At 42.5% G+C, this 20,384-nt stretch overlaps 1 protein-coding gene across 3 annotated transcripts in view; it reads left to right on the plus strand.

Annotated features, from left to right (window-relative positions):
• The window catches only part of BAG1 (BAG cochaperone 1), a 35,293-nt gene that overhangs the window by 4,714 nt on the left and 10,195 nt on the right, over positions 1-20,384 (plus strand). Inside the window, exons 1-6 of one of the 3 annotated variants that reach the window (XM_037889889.2) lie at positions 2,885-3,111; positions 3,463-3,591; positions 4,399-4,481; positions 6,211-6,324; positions 9,211-9,318; positions 13,776-13,817. In XM_037889889.2, coding sequence (XP_037745817.1) covers positions 3,081-3,111; positions 3,463-3,591; positions 4,399-4,481; positions 6,211-6,324; positions 9,211-9,318; positions 13,776-13,817 — 507 coding nt within the window. In that variant the 5' untranslated portion in view covers positions 2,885-3,080. Of the gene's footprint in view, positions 1-2,884; positions 3,112-3,462; positions 3,592-4,398; positions 4,482-6,210; positions 6,325-9,210; positions 9,319-13,775; positions 13,818-20,384 lie in introns of those variants that run through there. The other 2 variants (XM_037889887.2, XM_037889888.2) reach the window with 2 other exon arrangements.

The following is a 20,384-nucleotide window of genomic DNA, read 5'->3' on the forward strand; positions in this document are numbered from 1 at the left end:
CCTCCCAGCAGCCAGGAGGTGCAGGAGTGAAACAAGAAAACAGAGACTGATCTAAAAGACAGAGCCACCAGGAAGGAACTCCAGACAAGCACTCTTCCTTTTCCCAGCAGCTGGGAAGTAAAGAGTTGGCTTCTTACTTGGGCTTTACCCTGGATAATGGTGTCTCCCCCATACTTCACAGTGGACTATGACTAGGGTCCGTGTCTTTCACGGAGGTCTCAGAAGTCACGGTTTCTGTGACTTTCCATGACCTCTGTGACTTCTGCAGCGGCCAGTGTGGCTGCTCAGGTGGCCCCAGGGATAGCCACATCGGCTGCTGTTGGAGTGGCCCTGGGGACAGCCATACCGGCGGCTACTCAGGCGGCCCCGGGGACCACCCAAGCAGCAGCCGATGCAGATGGCCCCAGGGACCACCTGAGCAGTGGTCCCGGGGGTGGCCGGAGCAGCCGCTGCTCGGCGGCCCCTGGCAGTGGTCCCGGGGGTGGCCGGAGCAGCCGCTGCTCGGCGGCCCCTGGCAGTGGTCCCGGGGGTGGCCGGAGCAGCCGCTGCTCGGCGGCCCCTGGCAGTGGTCCCGGGGGTGGCCGGAGCAGCCGCTGCTCGGCGGCCCCTGGCAGTGGTCCCGGGGGTGGCCGGAGCAGCCGCTGCTCGGCGGCCCCTGGCAGTGGTCCCGGGGGTGGCCGGAGCAGCCGCTGCTCGGCGGCCCCTGGCAGTGGTCCCGGGGGTGGCCGGAGCAGCCGCTGCTCGGCGGCCCCTGGCCGTGGTCCCGGGGGTGGCCGGAGCAGCCGCTGCTCGGCGGCCCCTGGCCGTGGTCCCGGGGGTGGCCGGAGCAGCCGCTGCTCGGCAGCCCTTGGCAGCTTGTGCCACTGACCCCAGGACGCCCCCCCTTGAGCAGCAGGCCCTCCGGAACACCGCACCCAGCAGTGCCTCCCCTCCCTCTGTTAAGATTTAATCAGGAATGTTTATGGTATAAGTCATGGACAGGTCACTGGCAATGAATTTTTGTTTATTGCCCGTGCCTTTCCATGACTTTTACTAAAAATACCCATGACTAAATTGTAGCCTTAACTATGACTATCAGGTTTAGTCCTCTGGCTGTTAGGTGCCTGGTAAAAGTTAATGTGAGGGAGTGACAGAAGGTGTGTGTGAAGGTGTGTGCACACACAAGGGCATAGGACGGGCATAGAAAATGATGGGATAAAGTAGAAAAGAGGTATACAACACAATGTATAAATTATCTTTTGATTTTTCCATCTTGATGCATCACTTTGCATTTGTCCATCTTAAAATCCACGAGGCATTGCCTAGATCTAATTTCTTAGTATTTGAATCTTTTTTTTTAAGATAACTACCATTTAAGGTGTGAACAATTTGAGAATCATCAGTAAATGTTGTGACTCTACAGGGACAGCTGTACTTTAGGTAATTAGTAAACAAATGGACAAGCAATAGCCCTAGTTTTAACCCAGGAGGTATTTCACCTAGTCACTTCTCTCCACTGCAGCCTACTCCCATTCACAGTGAATTTATGATTATAGCCATTTAACCAATTTGCTGCCCAATATGGTATGGAGTGATGATAGTTGCTAAGGTCTTGACTGCATTTCCATTGTAAGCCAAAATTTAGCCATTGCCCCTAACATCCACAAAGGTAATTTTGGCCTAAAACTAGTCAGATCTGGGACCAAGCTAGACTTTTTGACTAAATTTGAAATTACATGGAAAAAAGATTCCTTAATTTGATAGACTTTTTGAACACCTGTATTTTTTGCTACTTTTTAGCAAATAATTGGCAAAGAAGGTGAGAAGTAGAACTTATTTTACTGGATTCCCTAGCTGACACCAGAACCCAATTTTGTGGGTTAAAGTCAAATTTCAAAAGTTACCAACTTTTTATTTTGAGAATGTTGCTGGGGTTTGCAAGTAAATAACTGCTGAAGAGACCACTTTTCTTTTAAAATAAAAAAGTAAATCTTTAGCACTCTTCCTTGCAGAGGTAGATCTAAACAAAAAGTTTTACCTAATGAAGTCAATTGTGGAGATGGTTCCTCTCTTTCTGTAGATCTGTAGAAGCCCATAGAAAGGGAGGAAATGCCTACCCTGATTTTCTCCCAGGCCCCTGTTTTAACCGATGTTCACTGCCTGTGAACCTCCTGACGCCAATGGGCAGGGAGTTTTGTTCTGCAGACCTTAGAATCTAGATCCATGAGGGTGGAGGGTTGGAGAAAGCAGCAAGTATGGAAGAGGAGAGATTAGGGGGCATGTTCCTCCTTCCTGAGGATTTGCTGAGGTTTGCAAGAGATGAGACCTCTGAGAGAGCCAGAGATACCCTAAAACTTTCTGAGCCTTAGCTGACTTTTAGTCCCCTATTTTGGGATAGGTTTCAGAGTAACAGCCGTGTTAGTCTGTATTCGCAAAAAGAAAAGGAGGACTTGTGGCACCTTAGAGACTAACCAATTTATTTGAGCATGAGCTTTCGTGAGCTACAGCTCACTTCATCGGATGCATACACACATACATTCATCGTATGCATCCGATGAAGTGAGCTGTAGCTCACGAAAGCTCATGCTCAAATAAATTGGTTAGTCTCTAAGGTGCCACAAGTCCTCCTTTTCTATTTTGGGATAGGCTAAGGAGCCTATGTAAGCTCATTGGAGCCTTCTAAGATTTTGAGTGGGGCTTGATATGTCTTTGCAGCATTGCAGGGGTAGACTTGGGTAAACCTCAATGGACCTTATATGGATGAGGTTTGCAGTTTTTCACAGGTGCTGAATATGCTGCTCAGGTTCAAGGGGAAGGAGTGTGTCTGGGAGAGTAAAGAAGGGAATCTTCATTTCCTCTTCTAGGTGGAGCAGCCAGGGGAAGTGGGGAAGGAGGTGATTGCTCCCCATGCATGAGGGCTAGGGAGCAGTAAAAGGAGTAAATAGGTTCTTCTTTGTTTTACTGATTCCCCAAGCCTGTTATCAACATTTCCTCCCCTTTTTGTAGACCGTAAGAGACCCAACAGGTTTCTGGACATTACAAAGCCTGCTGAAAAGGAACTATATTCCTGTGCCCTTCCTAACATCTGAAGAACAGTAGCCATGATTCTGAAGACTACTGAGGTTCTGATGGGTATGACGTTAGGAAGTCTGAACTATCCAGGCTCTCTTCCGTGGGAGGTGGCTGGGAAAAATATTTAGCTGGAGACTTTTGGCCTGTAGAACAAAGGTACATTGACCCTCCCCATCCTGTGGACCTCCTCCTGTTAGCAGGAACAGGGCTCCTCACTTGCACAGCCTATGGTCATTTAAAAAACATGGAGAAAATTCAGATACAAAACTTCATGAAGTTAAGGCTGTAGACAGGTATTTGTGGTTCCAGTGAAAGTTGCCTTTCAAGATTATTAAAATTAAATATTAGACTCATTCAGCCTCATATTTTCTAATTAAGGTTAAACTTAATTGTGGGTTGTCTTTTTTTCAGGTAATGAAAAACATACTGTTCAGATTTCTTCTCATCAGGAAGACAGTGAACCAACACTTCAAGACATGGCTCTGCTTATTGAACAAGTCACTGGGGTTCCAGTTCTTTTTCAGAAACTGATATGCAAAGGTAGCTAATATTTAAAAATGTTTTTCTCAGGTATCCTAGATTCAACATTAAATACCAGTTTTAATTCAGATGGGGATTAAGTTACCTATCTCTTCACTGTTCATTATATTAATCATATAACTTTTAATTCTCTTGTCAGTCCTAGAAATGGCCATGAAGAATTTACTATTTTGACATATTAGGTGGATGGATGAGATGGGATGGAAGCATAATTAATTATAAGACTTCTGGATTTTATTTGAGTAGGCTTTTACCAGGAAATCAGTGTTAAAGTCAGTTTCATACTTACTAGTTTAAAATGAAACCTGAGAATTGTTCCTGCTGCTTTCAGTCTCTTTGCCAAGTCCATCAGCTGTGAGCCAGTTTCACATATACGAAGCAGTGTGACTCATGGGAAGGGGTGGGTACATGGATCATCCAAAATACTGAAAAATAACCACTGGCAAAAAAACGAAAGGCTTAATGAATATTTATTTTGTAAATTTGATAGTATAAATGGAAATCCCTGGAAAGCAAAATAAATATTTTCTCTCTTTACTTCATTTGCTGTGGTACTTTTCATCTAATTCAGCTTGAAGTGTACACAATTTGACTCAGTTCCTTTAAAAAGCATACTAAAATGTTGGAATTTTTTATTCAAAATGAGTAGTTTATTTCAAAAGCAATTACTGAACAGTATTAAATAGTCATTTATGAAACAACAAAGCATTTTGGACTTCATACCCTAAAGCCAAGTTAAAAGCACTACTTCTCGTTTTTAAGATGGCTTGTAATTAATAAAAGAATAATTGTTTCCTTTTTCCCTAGGAAAGTCCCTGAAGGAAATGGAACAGCCATTATCAGCACTTGGAGTTAAAAATGGTTGTAAAGTTATGCTGATTGGGAAAAGGGTATATGTCACCTTATGAAGTCTCTTCCTTTGTTATCCTTATATCTGTCGATATTCCTGTTCAAGAGCTTAATCGCTGCTTATGGTGAATCTGCTCAAAATGAGTGTCAGTGTAATGAAAGACAAGTGTACTGTGTACTTACCTATTTAAGTGTGCACTCTGTGTGTGCATCTGGCGGTACACACCCTTCTTCATTCTCTTGTCCTACAACTAATAACTCTATGCACCCTGTGCATTTTTTTGAAGCTGCATCATATGGAGGGCCCTACCAAATGCAGTGTCCATTTTGGTCAATTTCATGATCATAAGATTTTTAAAATAGTACGTTTCATGATTTTAGCTATTTCAGTCTGAAATTTCACGGTGCTATAATTGTAGGGGTCCTGACCCAAAAAGGAGTTGTGGGGGGCTTGCAAGGTTTTTGAAGGGGGGTTGCAGTACCACTACCCTTACTTCTGTTTTGCTGCTAGTGGTGGCACTGCCTTCAGAGCATGGTATGGTATTGCCACCCTTACTTCTGCTCTGCTGCCTGCAGAGCTGGGCCCTCAGTCAACAGCTGCCATTCTCTAGCCTCCCAGCTCTGAAAGCAGCAGCGCAGAAGTAAGGGTGGTATGATATTGCCACCCTTACTTCTGCGCTGCCTTCAGAGTTGCGCGCCCGGCCGACAGCCACCACTCTCTGGCTGCCCAGCTCTGAAGGCAGTGCAGAAGTAAAGGTGGCAATGCCACGGCCCTCTAAAATAACCTGGCAACCCCCCTGCAACTCCCTTTTGGGTCAGGACCCCCAATTTGAGAAACGCTGGTCTCCTCTGTGCAATCTGTATAGTATAGGGTGAAAGCACCCAAAAGGCCAGATTTCACGGTCTGTGATGCGTTTTTCATGGCCGTGAATTTGGTAGGGCCCTAATCATATGGTGAGCCCCTGCCTAATTTGTCATCCTACCAACATTCCTGAATCTCTTCTGGATTTCTGCTCTTTTCTGCCCTTATTGTTCAGAGCCATTGTGCAGAAAACTAGCTGTTGGTATTGACTCTGCTGTCACACATTTAGAGTGAATAGGGATATGATTATGTCACAGTGGTCACCACTGTCATAGAACCCATTAATTTTTCCATTTATAAGATCCCTGATGCTGCATTTTAACAGCTTGTTAGTTTGCTTTGATTAGCAGTTGCTCATTAATCATTTGTTAATTTGCTTTAACCTAGCCATGTTTCAAAGAGGACTAGAGCAAAGCGAACTAATGAACTGGTAATGCATGGCTGCACCATGTCTGTGCTATGAATTATGCATAATTTTACCATGACAAAATCATATCCCTAACAATGAAGTGGCAGCTGGCTTTGTTGTTGTCACCAGCAGCAGGCAGGAAAATTGTTGATAGTAAGGAAGTTAAGCTTTATCATGAGGCATTAATATTAGTAAAAACTATAAATTCTTTGATCCTTGGTTGGTCTTTCCCTTCAAATTAGTCTCTTACTGTATTTATGTGCAATATATCCATTGCAATAGTGAGTATATTCATAATTGAGCATTATAAACTGAGCTTATTTGATTGACTACTCAAAGTTGGCAAGTTGATGATGCTGGACATATGACAATAAGAGATGATGAAAGCGTTAGTTTTTACGTTAAATGTTATCCCATTATCATTTAACTCAGATAGGTTTGTGACCTGATTGATTTCAAGGTAAATATTTTATTTTGTCATTTTTTTAAAACTATGCAGAATAGTCCAGAGGAAGAGGTGGAATTAAAAAAATTAAAAGATTTGGAGAAGTCAGTGGACCAAATTGCTAACAAATTGGAGGAAGTTAATAAAGAGTTCACAGGCATCCAAAAGGTAAATTATTTTCTTGTCCTTGCATCTCATATATTTGTATAGTATACTCTCCCTACTTCAGAAACAACTACCATGTAATGTATTTTGTCTTTCCAGTGATGTTTTGGTTTTTCACCTCTTAGCTTCACAGGTGACCTATAGAAGTTTTCTAAATGCTAAACTTATTTCTGTGTTTCCAAAAGAGGGGAAAATATGTAGCTATTGTTGGAAAAAGTAATTAGTACTGTATATTAAACAAATTATGTCCTTTAGATCCAGAGATATATGAGCAATAATAATACTTAGCTCTTCTGTAATGTTTTCCATTCAAAGCAGTTTTTCTGATTCCTTTGCCACTGAGTGACATCACAAGTACCAAAAAGAGAGGGAATGAAAATATAGGTGCAGAAATGATTGATTCTTTCTGTCATCTGTTTAAGCTGCTTGTGATGTCACTGGCATAGAAACCAGAAAGTCTGCCGTTCACATTTTTCAGGATTTTAAGAAAAGTAGTTATTAAGTGGCCTTAATTTTGTTGAAATTAATTAATTGCAATTTTTTTAAGTAGTGGCATCAGGTTATTTTTATTGTACAAGTCCTACAAACCCTGACTGAGTTTGGGGGTCTATTGTGCTAGGACAGGGGTCGGCAACCTATGGCATGATGAAGAAGCTTGGTCCCGACGGTTGCTGCTGCAGAGCACGCAAGCTCCCCCCTCTCCCGCCTCTTCCCCCAGTGTGCTGGGTTCCTGCCCCTCCTCCTCTCCCTCCCTGCCGCCGATCATCTGATGGCCCTTGCGCGGGAAGGGGAGAAGCAGAGCCGCAGCGCGCTTGCTGCTCCGGGGAAGAGGCGGAGAAGAGGTGGGGATGGGGCCGTGGGGAAGGGGGGTGGAATCAGGGCTATATTCCCTCCTGCCCCCTGCCATGAGCCGCTCAGGGCAAGGGGCTGAGAGCACCCCCTCTGCCCTGACCCTTGCACCTCCCCCCACACACCCAGCCCTCTGCCCTGACCTCTGCACCTCCCCATGACCCCAACCCTGACTCCAGCACCCCCCACACCCCTTTCCCTGATTCCTGCACCCCCTCACATGCCCCAGTCCTCTGCCCTGACTCCTGCACCCCCCACATTTCCACCCCCACCCTGAGCACCAAATTGGAGCTCCTGCACCCCCCCCCACACACACACATTCCTACCTGCACCCCTCGCACCAAATCGGAGCTGCCCAGGTAAGTGCTCCACTCCCAAACCTCCTGCCCCAACCCTGAGCCCCCTCCCTCATTCTAGCTCCTGGCCAGACCTTACACCCCAACCCCCAGCCTTCTCCTTCATCCCCAGCCCTGTGCTCAGTGCACTCCCACCCTCAGCTCAGTGCAGAGAGAGAGGAAGAGAATGGACTAGAACCAGGGAGAAGGTAGGTACCCACTCTATATGGGCAGGGCCGGGATCCCAGACAGGCAGCTGGCTGAGCGGGGCTTGCAGCCGGGACCCTGGCTGGCAGGAGCCGGCGGACGGAACCCCAGACTGGCAGTGGGCTGAGCCACTCAGCCCACTGCCGGTCTGGGGTCCTGGCTGCCGGCCCTGCTCAGCCCGCTGCTGGTCTGGGGTTCTGGCTGCCGGCCCCTTGCCAGCCGGGGTCCTGGCCACAGGGCCCGCTCAGCCCGCTGCCAGCCTAGGTGAACGGAATCCCAGACCAGCAGCGGGCTGAGCGGGCTGGGGGCGTAAGATCAGCATTTTAATTTAATTTTAAATGAATCTTCTTAAACATTTTGAAAACCTTGTTTACTTTACATAGGACAATAGTTTAGTTATGTAATATATAGACTTTTATAGAGAGAAACCTTCTAAAAAACGTTAAAAAGTATTACTGGCACGTGAAACCTTAAATTAGAGTGAATAAATGAACACTTGGCACACCACTTCTGAAAGGTTGCCGACCCCTGTGCTAGGAGCTGTACAAGCACATAGTAGAAGACAGATCCTGCTACAAAGACATAGGTAGACACAGGAATCTTCAGGAATCTTACAAAAAGGTTCTGGGGATTTCTAAAATATCTGTAACTCATGGCTCATGTAAAGGGCCCTACCAATTTTGTGGCCATGAAAAATGTGTCGCGGAGCGTGAAATAAGCTCTTCCCCGTGAAATCTGATCTCCCCCTTGCTGCTGGGAGCGCCCCAGCTTCGGCGGTTTTAGCTGCAAGTCCTCACCAGCTGCGGAGGGACAGGACTTGTCCTTCTCTTGCATGGCAGCGTAGGGGGTGGGGGAGATCAGACCCGCCTCTGAGTGTCTCCCACTGCTGGGTTGGGACCTCCATAGTTACAACACTGTGAAATTTCAGATGTAAACAGCTGAAAATGTGAAATTGACCAATTTTAAAACTCATTAAATTTGATAGGGCCCTATTCATGTACTCTGGGCAAAAGTTGGCAAAATAATGAGAACAAAGTGGTGTGTGGATTTAGTTGCATGATTTCTGTCAACAATTCTGGAAATCGTGTGGCTTCCTGCACTGCATGGGGACAAACTTAATATCCAGACTAATATTTGGCCAGACCACTGCTTCATGAAAGCTGTGGTAGCTATGCTGTTGTTAAAGTTTAGGGTCGTTATATTGATTCACTTGTTTTGATGTGGGATGTTTATTTGGGAGGACATATATAGAACAACATTAATATTTGAAAGGGGTATAAGGGAGAATGAAAGGTAGCCTGCCATTTTGGGCCTTCTACTTTCCCTTTTATTTTAAAAAGGGTCACTCTTCTTAAATTGAAAGCTTTTATTCCTCTAATGATAAAATCATTCAAAAATCTAAATGAAAATTTTTGCACCAGAATTTATTTAATTCATATTTAAATAGCAGCATGTATGTTCTTTGGAATATAAAGTAATTGTTTTTCTTTTCATACAGGGCTTTCTAGCAAAAGATCTTCAAGCTGAAGCTCTTAACCACCTGGACAAGAGGATAAAAGGAACTGCTGAGCAGTTCATGAAGATCCTGGAACAGATAGATGCCATTGTGAGTAAATAGTCATACAAAGGGGTTGTATATTCCTTAAAACAAGCTTTTGGTTTGTTGCCTTTTTTTAAGAACAGTTTGTTCTCTATATATTTTTAAATACTAACAACAAATTAAATTTGGTTTATTTTGAAAAACAAGTTAATTGGTTTGCTCCCTTTTTCTTCAATATCCAGTTCTTTTTCCTGTATGTCTTCAGTGACCTCTTCATTTTGGTGTCCGTGGCAACTCCGATTTCTAAATGGTGACACTAATGCCTATGTATGCATCCCCATAATACAGAAGAGCACCATATTGGGCTGCAGCCTGTTATGTCCACATGAAATGGGTATCCTTTAATCAAGTTTTACCCTTTTTCATTTGTCCTGCGAAAGCCTATTAAATTAAAATATGTTACAGTAACATTAAGGGTCCAACAAAAACTAGGAAGACGCTCTCTTCCTAATGCTTGTTTGGTGGTAGGGAAGGCACAAACAATGATGAGCCTTCTGGTTAGTCAAACATGGATTTATAATTTTTGTATTTAAGACATTTGCAAACTAGGACTGGACTAATTTCTTTGGACTATATCAAGGTACTTGTATAGCCCTCATCGTTGTAGAATCTGAGTGTCACACAGCCAGTTATGGATTTTATCCTCACAGCACCCCTGTAAGGTAGGAAGTACCGTAGTATACCTTCACCCTTACAGATGGGGAAGTGAAATACAGGGTAGACTAAGTGACTTGTTCAGGGCTACACTCTGGCTGAGCTGGGAATTAGACACAGGTCTCTTAAGTCACAGTCCAGTACCTTATCCACTGGATCATGCTATCTGGAAGAGTTCCCTTCCCTCATATAACTGTATTGCATACCATATCTATTGTCACCTATAGTGTGTTTTGCGATGAATTTGCACAGGGTGGGCCCTTACGCTCACACAGAGCCCCATCCATTTAACAAGGGCTCCACGTGAGTCTAGGGTTCTCTGCCTATGTTGATCCAATTGCAGGATCAGGGCCTTAGTCTCTTTGTAATAATGGGTTGCTGGTGTAAAGCCTGGGAAAGAGAATCCACTTTAAAGAGGTGCTTTAATTTGGCGCCCACCCAAATTCTGCCAGCATGTGTCTGTTGTGAGGACTGAATAGGATTTTTAGGAAACTGATTTTTAGGTGACCTTATTTATTGCTTTTGTACTGCCACAACTTTAACAGAGATGTAAATTTTGAGTTTTTGTTACCAACGGCATAGTTTAATTTCTAGTACACCACAAAATGATTATTAACAGTATTAAGTACACTAATTTCTTTCTGTAACAGCTAAAACATTTAAAACTCAAAAACCAAATCTCCATTTTTTACAGATTCTTTTATCCCTTTTATGTGTAGAATCTTCCACAGGGGAAAAACCTTGGAACAGGGAATCAGTTTTAGGTTGCAGATTTCAAATCCTATAAATCCCCAGGTCTCAGTATCTAGTGGTGATGATGACAATGACTATAATTAAGTTAGTCAATGAGTTGATGTTGCTGCTGTCATGCTTTTGTGCCATGTTCATAGCTCACTGCCATGCTAAGTAGGTTGCCAAGTGCACATCCAGATAAATTGGCAACATTGTCCCATCAAAGCATATTTCTGATGGTCTATATATAGACAATGACTTCTGTTTTAAGTAGATTTTGGGCTATTGCTGAACTAATTCTGTCCCCTAATCAACAGTTTTTAGTTCAAATTCAATTTACACCATTTCTTTGTCTCGGTGTGCTTTCTTTCAAAAATAGTTGATATGTTAAATAACTTTCCTGCCACCTTTCATCACTTCAGTCTAAGCACAGCTCTTCAAGCCTACCCTGCAATGGCCAGACCGAGGAGGGAAAAGGTAGTTACTCTCCAAGACCAGTCGAACTGTAGCTTCTTCTGAGATTGCCATCAAGGATGTCATTTGTACTGCTGATGCTTGTGCTTTAGAAAGAAGGCTGAAATCACAAGTTTAATTCATATAGGACATGGAACAGCTGTCAGACTGTGTCAGTTTTTATTCACTGCTAGCCTGGATTGGATTTTAATTTGATTTAGAGGTGAATGAATGGCTGTATATCTTGAGCCATCTAATCCCCAACTTTCATATTTTAATATAAAAGAATTAGTGTTACACAGTAAATGCCAAAGCCAAACAAAAAAGCTACCTTCAGTTTTTTTAGCCTGCTACCTGGCTGAGAATTTACATCCTGGATTGGCCAAACTAGAAACAAAGGTTTCTAGTATGGATCCCTAATTTCAGTGAGAGGTCAATAACCAAAATCAAATGTGACCACATGGAATGCACTCAGTCTGTCCTTCGAACTTCTAGATAGTAGTCAGCAAAATATCTTCTGCTCTTTGCAAAAACTACTTTTAGCTACTACCTTGGAAATTCACTCTTACTTCATGGCCAAAGTAGAAAACTTCCCCTCTCTCTGATATAAAATATTATGTACAGCATGTCAGACAGGGGACTTTCAGCTTCAGTTAGGGCTATAAGATTTTAGCGGTTTTACAAAGTTGGTGATTTATAGGAAGTATGGAAATTTCTGTTTTGAAGACTTCTGCCTACTGTGGAGGTGAAGCAGTCAAAGTTAAAATGATCAGTTGTAAAGAAAAAAGTGATCAATTACAATTTACATCCTTGTTGTTGTTGCTCATTATTTGTATTCTGGTAGTGTCTAGGAGTCCCAGCCATGAACTAGGACCCCATTTTTTTAAAACACAGTATAAACTAAACAAAAAGATAGCCCCTGCCGCAAAGAGCAGTTAGCCTAATTTCACTTGTCATGAGTTTTAAGTGATATATGCAGTCCTATATTTTACCCACCTTTGCTATGAAATTTTAATTGCAAATTCATAATTGGTTTCTGATGTCCTTGACCTGTTTAAAAAGCAAAATAAACAGAAATGTCTCCATGGATGCATGGAAGACATTTTTCTCCAGGGTGGACATACCAGCTATAGTGAGGACACAGTTATCTTAAGAAGACAGAAAATATTAAAACAAATTTACACTCTTAAAAGAAATGGATTTGATCAAGAAAATACCAACTTCGGGGAAAGAGTGTGATTTATATGTAGCAAGCTCCATATTTATCTGCTTTAAGGTAGCAAAAATGAGTCTCTTCTCCCTCCCCCCCTCATTTTTAATCCATGCTGCAGTTTTCACTTGATTCAAATTCTAGATATGTTCATATTAAATACTGATTACTTTGGCAAACACACCGAGGGTTAAAAAAATATATTTAATATTACAGTTAGGAAACATTTGTTAGATGCTTTACAGTTTACTGGGAGCACAGACATTTCATGTCAAGATGAAACTTTGTTTTGTCCCTCAGTGCTTAGAATGATGCAAGTTTATTTCTGAAGCTTTGTAAATTTCTTATTTTTCTTAATTGCAAATATTTACTTTGTAAGCATTCCTTGGTGTATTAATGTGAATAATAAACATAAAACCAAAGAATTTGGGGGAGAGTTTAAAAAAGTACAAATAGCAGGTAGGCACCCTTGTGCCTTCAAAAATCTCCCTCTTTATATTGTAGTTGATTATTATTATTTTATTTGTTTAGTATTTAAGAAGCTGCTCAAATATCTGCATAATTATTAGAATTGGGATTTAATGATGTGGTGTGCTTATGCAACTTACTCACCAAACTTAATGGCACAATAAGATTATGGAGGGATTGTTAAAAGAAGAAGCCAACACTTCAGTACTATAAACTTTAAAGTTATTATTATATTTAAGTAGCAGAAATTCTTCAGTATAGATCATCTATGCTTACACTCATTTACAAGCTTTTCAAGTTCTTTTTAAGCATTTGTGGAACAGAAATGCTAATTTAGAGAATGGAATTGTAAGAAAAACATAAAAATAAAATTTCCACATGATTCCAAGACCTATCACTCCCAAGACAGATAGTAGTCATGAATATAAATTTGACCAGCAGTTAGTACATATGTATTAACTGGCTACACCTGCATGAACGGATATAAACCCTGCTCTCTGAATCCAACCCAACACTAAGAGGTGTATTCTCCTCTTGCATTGAACTCTGGACCTGATCCGTTGTCTACTGAAGTCTGTGAAAAGATTGTTGAGATTATTATTGGGATCAGGACCTCTGAGGAACAAAAGTTAATACATTGCTCTTTGAAATTAATGCAGTTTAGGAGAAGAGAGGAGAAGGAGACAAAGAAACAACAGAACACACAGAACAGAAGCTCACTGCACAGTATTGGAATAAATTATGCAGTAGAAAGCATTCTTTAGCCCAAGCACTGCTCTGCAAGAAATGCCACCACCAAAGCTCAAAGTTCATTGGTGAGAGAGTCTTGCATAAGCACTGCCTAGGGTTAGGTTAACTTTACTGTTAAGCTTGATTTTAATTAAATATTGAAATGTTATTGTGACTTAAGATTTAATACCAGCTTCATCTGTTAAACCCTGAATAGTTGGACAACGTATTCCTGGAGAGGAGACGTAAACTGACTAAGGTAAAACAGAGAGACTCTGGGATTTAATTTCAATTTAAAATTCTTACTCTTCATTAATCTACCTGCAAACCATTCTTTAAACAAGTTGGCAAGTTACGACACAAAGAACTCTAATTTCACTCCTGCATGGTGCCCTGTTGAGATGTCAGTGGGTCCTTGTACAAGCACAAGGATTTGTCTGTGTGGATGCAGTTACAGAACTGGGGCCTAAGACTTTAAATGTATAATCTCTGAGTGGCTCCTTTAACTGAGTTAAAGTTCTCCTCCAGTTACCAAAATTCATAGTTTTATAAATGGACATTTTGCTAATTCCTGTTTTAATTTATCAATGACAAACCAAACTGGGATCAGATACCTTTAAACAAACTTCCCTTCACCATCAATAAACTGCCAAGTCTATTCTAATTACTGTAGATAATTACTTCTGAAAATAATTTTTCAGAGTGTAGAAAACACTTCCCTGGGCAAAAGGCAGATCTCCTCCCTTTTGTAGAAAGTGTGATCTGTATTGGAAGCTCTCTGCCAGTCTGCAGACACAAGAAGACCTTGTAAAGGAACTAGCATGTTGTCTTATTTCCTATTTTTCTTTGTAAATTTGTATAATTATTAAAATCTTTAAATTATTTTGCTTGTCTAAATCATGGCATCACCAGGGCACAGTAAGAACCTCTGTGACAAATAGTGGAATCTCATCCCTGAATTTGAGAAACAATTAATAATTAGGTTTACCTGATCTCTGTTTCTCCAGATTATAATTTTTAGTAATTTGGGGATAAAATTGGTTTGGTACTGAACACCCTGACTCATGCCTCTTTCATACCCTCACTAGATATGGTATTTTTATTACTAAAATGGTATTTCATTATAGAAAATCAGATGGAAGAGTGTGTGCACTTTCTTTCAGTAGAGTTGGAAAATTTCCTACCACAAAATAAATCCACTCGAAAACTTTGCTCTGAATTTTTATAATAAAAAGATAACTTCAACTTCTGTAAGTGGCAGTTATATAATTTACTCCAAAGGCTTTAGTTTTGATTTAACATTTATTTTGTTGGTATTTATTTTGGGGTTTAGCATTGATGTTTGAACATGTTGGAGTTTTAAAAATTATTTTTTCATTGTTTCATAATGTCCTCAATACATTCAATTTGTGAAAGAAAAACAAAGTAGACTTCCCTTAGTCAGCCTGCGTCATTGGAATAGAAAGATGCACGTTAAGGGAGTTGCAATGAATAAGGGCTCATTGCAATACATTGTACTGGGGAATATGTCATTAATTGCTTTAAAAGAAAATCTTGGTGAATAAAACTTACACATTAGCTATTACAAGAGATTGGTGTGACACCTAAAATGATAAGCATTTGAAAAGTCAGATGTTGGAAGGTGGACATGGAGTGGTTGATAAAACTATTATGAGAATGTGTTTGACCTCCAAGAATTGCTTCTTGGATGGAGTTACGTAGTTTATATTGTCAAATATTTACAAATTGTGCTAGTGGTTGTTGCCCAGGGCTGTATGATTATGTGGAATCTCTTCAATTACTGGTAGAGATACTCCTGAATCGGCTCTGTGCTGTAAGTCTGAAGGAACTGAGGTCATGTAAGGCAGATAAAACCAACCAATTAGATGTAAGGTACATTATAGTGAGAGAGATTAGACACTGGGAACCAGTGGATTCATGGAATGAATGGATATGTTTTCTAACAATTGTATGGTTTATCACTCCATATTAGGCGTTGAAGGAGGGAGATATGGAGGACTTATGGATTGTATTATGACAGGACTTAAAAAAATTAACTTTTCAGAGGCAAGTAGGAGAAATTCTCTGTTTGGTGCTGGGTGGTGGTAGTGGTGATCATCAATTTCTGAAGAATTTAAGCTTTCGTTTAAAAAAAAAAAAAAAAGTGTCTATCCTGATGGTTGCAAAAGGACTTTCCAAAAGTGAACTGCTGCAGTGCTGTTTTCCTGAGTCTGCAGATGGACCTCTCTGGTGCCTCTGCTGCTGCTCATAGTTTTCCTTACCATCGGAGAGAAATTAATATTAACATTGATACTATTCTGAGCCCTGTGGGCAGCACTGAAAATTGACAAGAATTATATTAGCTTTAAACTGCTGCAGCTTGGGAAAGCCTGAGCAGTTATTGACGCTAAAGGGGTAGAAGTCCCCACCCCCAAGTCAGACTAGGAAGGGGCTTGAGTAGCAGAAACAACTTCCACTTAAACAGTTAGGGATCTCTTAAGGTGATATGTGGAACAGAGAACTCCTTACCCGTCCACCAGCCAGGGGGAATGGGAGTGAAGGGGATTTTTTTCAAGAGGCTGATGCTAAGGAAGAAACCTCAACAGATCCCAGTAGCACAGCCCTCCTCCCTCTCAGCAGATGTGTAGAGTCTGGGTGGTGGTGTTTATAGTAACATTCATAGCGTGCTAAACACTGCACTAAGACCAAAAAAAAGGCACAGTCCCTGACCCAAGAGTTAACCCTAGACTTCACTGGTGCCCCTAACCCAACTTTTTTATAATGGCCTCTGGCGTGTAGGTGTCTGGTATATTTTCAACTCCTATAGTAAATGAAAACACAGTTTAAGAGATTGCTCATTAGGCTAGGGATAAAAGAAAAGATTGATCCTTCCGTCTTCTTGTGGCCTACTATCCTGAAAGGCTAAGCACCTGCAGGTCGAAAGGGGAGGCCTGTCTGCTTAGCACATCTCAGACTCAGGTCCTATCTTCTTATAACTGTATATGTGATTGTTATTGTCAAAGTCAGATTCAGGACTCACATAATTTGTCAGACCACTCTGTTTATTAGCAAAGCGCTTTGCCAGTGCACCCAGATATATGTGAGCCCCTCTCTGAGGCTCATGCTAACTTATTTATACAATTAAGCCAAAGCCAATTTAACATAGGAGACAAAAGGAAGCAGAAACTGACAAATATACATACATATCTTATTTGCATACTAACGTTTACCAATCTCCTAGCTCAGTAGGAGCTCTAAGTTAATTAGTTTGAGGACCCATTGTCTCACACTCCTTAATGTTTCTCTTCCTGACAACTATATTTCAACAAACCCTTCAAGTAGCATTTCTTTAATGAATTATAATTTCAATATAATTCATTCTGCTTTCACAATCCCTCCTTTTGGTCAAGCTACACAATGACCAACAATTACTGGGTTCCACATATCAATCATTCTTTATCTCTTTGTTCATCAGTGATATTTAAAATCATCAAATTAGCACTCTGGTTTGGGGCAGCTATCTGTGTAGCATGCCTGACACAATTTTGGATACAACAGGAAAGTAACTGAAAACATACAAAAATTATTAGGATTCCAAACTGGAGAGTTAGGGCTCCCTGAAACAACCAGTTTCCTATGCCAGAGAAATTGAAAAGGTTACTTAGCCACTTCCATAAAGAACTTGGCTCTTCGTGGGGAAGATATGCGATTTGTTCTAAGTGGCTAGCACGATCTATTACCTCATTGGTGTTGTCTGGTATATACACACAGCAGTCTTTTCCAATGAGAGCACAAGTCCCTCCTTTTGCCGCCAGCACTATATCCAATGCCTGATGGTTTTGGAGGGCCATCTGTCGGATTGCCCCTGTTTCTTTGGCCAGGGCTCTTAAACTTTCTCCAGTTTCATTTGCCATTATTTCAACTACTGCTTGTAACCTTAGGAGCCTTTTTGCATGATGTATTACTCCCCCTAATGGTATGAAGGAACTGCCAATGGCCTCTTCCCAGGTTAAGGAGCTTATGTTATTTACATACAATTGGGCATCTGTTAAGTCTCTTCTTTTTCGCCTGAATTTGCGGAGGCGTTCTCGAGGGAAGGTTCCTAGCACTCGGAATTGTGGGAAGAGTCGGACGGGATAACAGATTCCTGACCAATTAGCTGGTAGTGCGGTATAAGCTCTGGTCCCGCACACCCAGTGATGGCGTATTAAGGCCGGGAAGGGTCGGTTGCACCCATTTGTCATATAGATGTTCGCAAAGGAGGAGTAGTATCCCCTAAAGGGTACAGGGTAATTCTCCTTACGAGGAGTGGTGTTATTTGCATGACTGTAGGGGGAACAGGAGATTGATTTCTCTGTTTGAATTCATATCTCCATACCCGGCCCGCCACTTTTAGTTTTGTTTGAATAATCCCATAAACCATTGGCCACAATATGCTGAAGGCAACGGCTTTTCCCCAGATCCAGCCCTGTCCCATTACACACCCAACACCAATGACCTTTTCCCTCCACCACACTTATCCATTTAGATGCATTTATTCCCACCGCTTCCCAAGTGTCATTGCTGTTCCATATTTTGTTAAACGGATGAGGCCCTCCAGTGAGGTCTGGGGACTTGAGTGGGATAGCCAGGACAGGAACACCAGTTTGAGAGTGGGCTGGGATGTGGCTGCAGACCCAGCAATTAGAAATATTAAGGGTCTGAGCTATCCACACCTGCTGCTGGATAAAAGAATTGTCATCGTGGTCTCCCCAGACCGTAAGATACCAGCAGCCGAGGAACAGCGTCTTCTTCTGGTAACCCTTATGAGAGCATAGATTGTAAGGTATTGCAGACTGTTCCTCTACATCTTCTTCTGGAGTCAAAATTGATTCTGCGTTGTCCTGAGGTGATGATTGTTTCTCTGGGCATGGTGCCTTCTTACACTGTGAAGCATGTATCCACGCTGCGATGCCAGATAGTTTAACAGCCGTCTGTGTAGTAAGCAGTACCTGATGACGAGCCTTCCACCGGGGCTCCAAGGCATGCTTTTGATGATGGCGCCGTACATAGATCCAATCACCGGGCTCAAGGTTGTGGCAAGCATCGGAGGTGGGTTCCGTGGGCCAGGCGGCTCGAACCTGTGAATGGAAGTGACTTACAGCTTGCATTAGTCCCTTGCAATACTGAAGGAGCGCACTGTGAGTCAAGTTCAAATCTGGAACGGGAGTAATGGTAGTCATAGCTCGCATAGGGTGTCCCATAACAATTTCAAAGGGACTTAATTTATGCCTTTGGGATTGAGTGGATCTCATGTCCATAAGGGCTAATGGTAAGGCTAATGGCCAGCTTAATCCTGTAGAGTCACAAATTTTAGCAAGCTTATTCTTAAGTACACCATTTCGTCTTTCAACTGCACCTGCACTCTGTGGGTGGTAGGGACAGTGCAACAGATGTTTGATATGCAGTATACGGTCCAGGTGTTGAACAAGTTGTCCAGTAAAATGTGTACACCAATCACTGGACAGAGTAGCAGGAATTCCCTTGGCAGGCATAATATGATTTAACAAACATTTGGCAACAGACAGTGAGTCAGCCTTGCGACAAGGAAAGGCTTCAATCCAACCAGAGAATAAACATACCATAACAAAATAAATTCATATTGTTGACACTTAGGCATTTATACGAAATCAAGTTGCCAATGCAAGAACGGTGCTTGAGGCAGGCCCCGGAACCCCTGGGCCACTTTTACAGGTTTACCAATATTATGGCTTTGACAAATGGTACAGGCTGCACAGTGGCAGGCTGCAAAAGAGCTAAAATGGGGGGGCCCACCATCCTGTCTTAGTTACAGCAGAGATCATCCCCTCCTTTCCGACATGCGAAACACCGTGTAGCAGGGCAGCCAGAGACTGGTAGAGTGAAAAGGGGGCTACAAAGGCACCAGTAGGAGAGCACCAAAAAGAATCGGGATGTAGAGAGCAACCCTGGGCAACCCAGGATTCTTTCTCAGTTTCTGGGGCAGAGTCTTGGAGCAGGGTGAGGTCAGTGAGGGACCAGGAGGGTAAGAGGCGAGCGGAGAACAAGGGAATCAGACATTTCGACTAGGCGCGCTGCAGCAGCCACAGCACGCAGGCAGGGGGGTAAGCCTTGGGCAACAGGGTCTAAAGTGGCAGAGAAATAAGCCACTGGGCGGTTCTTTTCTCCGTGCATCTGAGTGAGAACTCCAAGTGCACACCCAGATTGTTCATGGCAGAAAAGGGTAAAAGGCTTAGAATAGTCAGGCAGCCCTAAGGCAGGGGCAGAAGCCAAACCCTGTTTGAGGGAAACAAAGGCAGAATTGGCCTCAGGGGGCCACGGCATGGGGTCACAGAGAATCGCGAGAGTTCCTGGAGAGGTTTTGCAAGGGAGGCATATTGGGGAATCCATTGTCTGCAAAATCCAGCCATGCCTAAAATCTTCTGAACCTGGCGTGGGGAGCGGGGTCGGGGAAAGCTAAGGATAGCTTGGACGCGGGTGGGAGAAAGTGCACTGGAGCCCTGGGAGAGGAGAAAGCCAAGGTATGTGACAGAAGCTTGACAGAGTTGTAGTTTAGAGCAAGAAGCTTTGTGACCCTTATTTGCTAGGGCAGTAAGGAGCACTAAAGAGTCAGTTTCAGAGGCAGACAATGAAGGGGAACAGAGGAGTAGTAGATCATCTATATATTGGACTAGTGTGGACCTGGACGGGAAAACAAGGTCAGCAAGGTCTCGGGCTAATGCTTGGGAAAAATATGACGGGCTTTCAGTATACCCCTGGGGCAGTGTGGTCCATGTGTACTGTTGCCCCTTGTAAGAAAAGGCAAACA

This window comes from Chelonia mydas, chromosome 2 (genome assembly GCF_015237465.2).
Source record: "Chelonia mydas isolate rCheMyd1 chromosome 2, rCheMyd1.pri.v2, whole genome shotgun sequence".
Classification (NCBI taxonomy): domain Eukaryota; kingdom Metazoa; phylum Chordata; order Testudines; family Cheloniidae; genus Chelonia; species Chelonia mydas.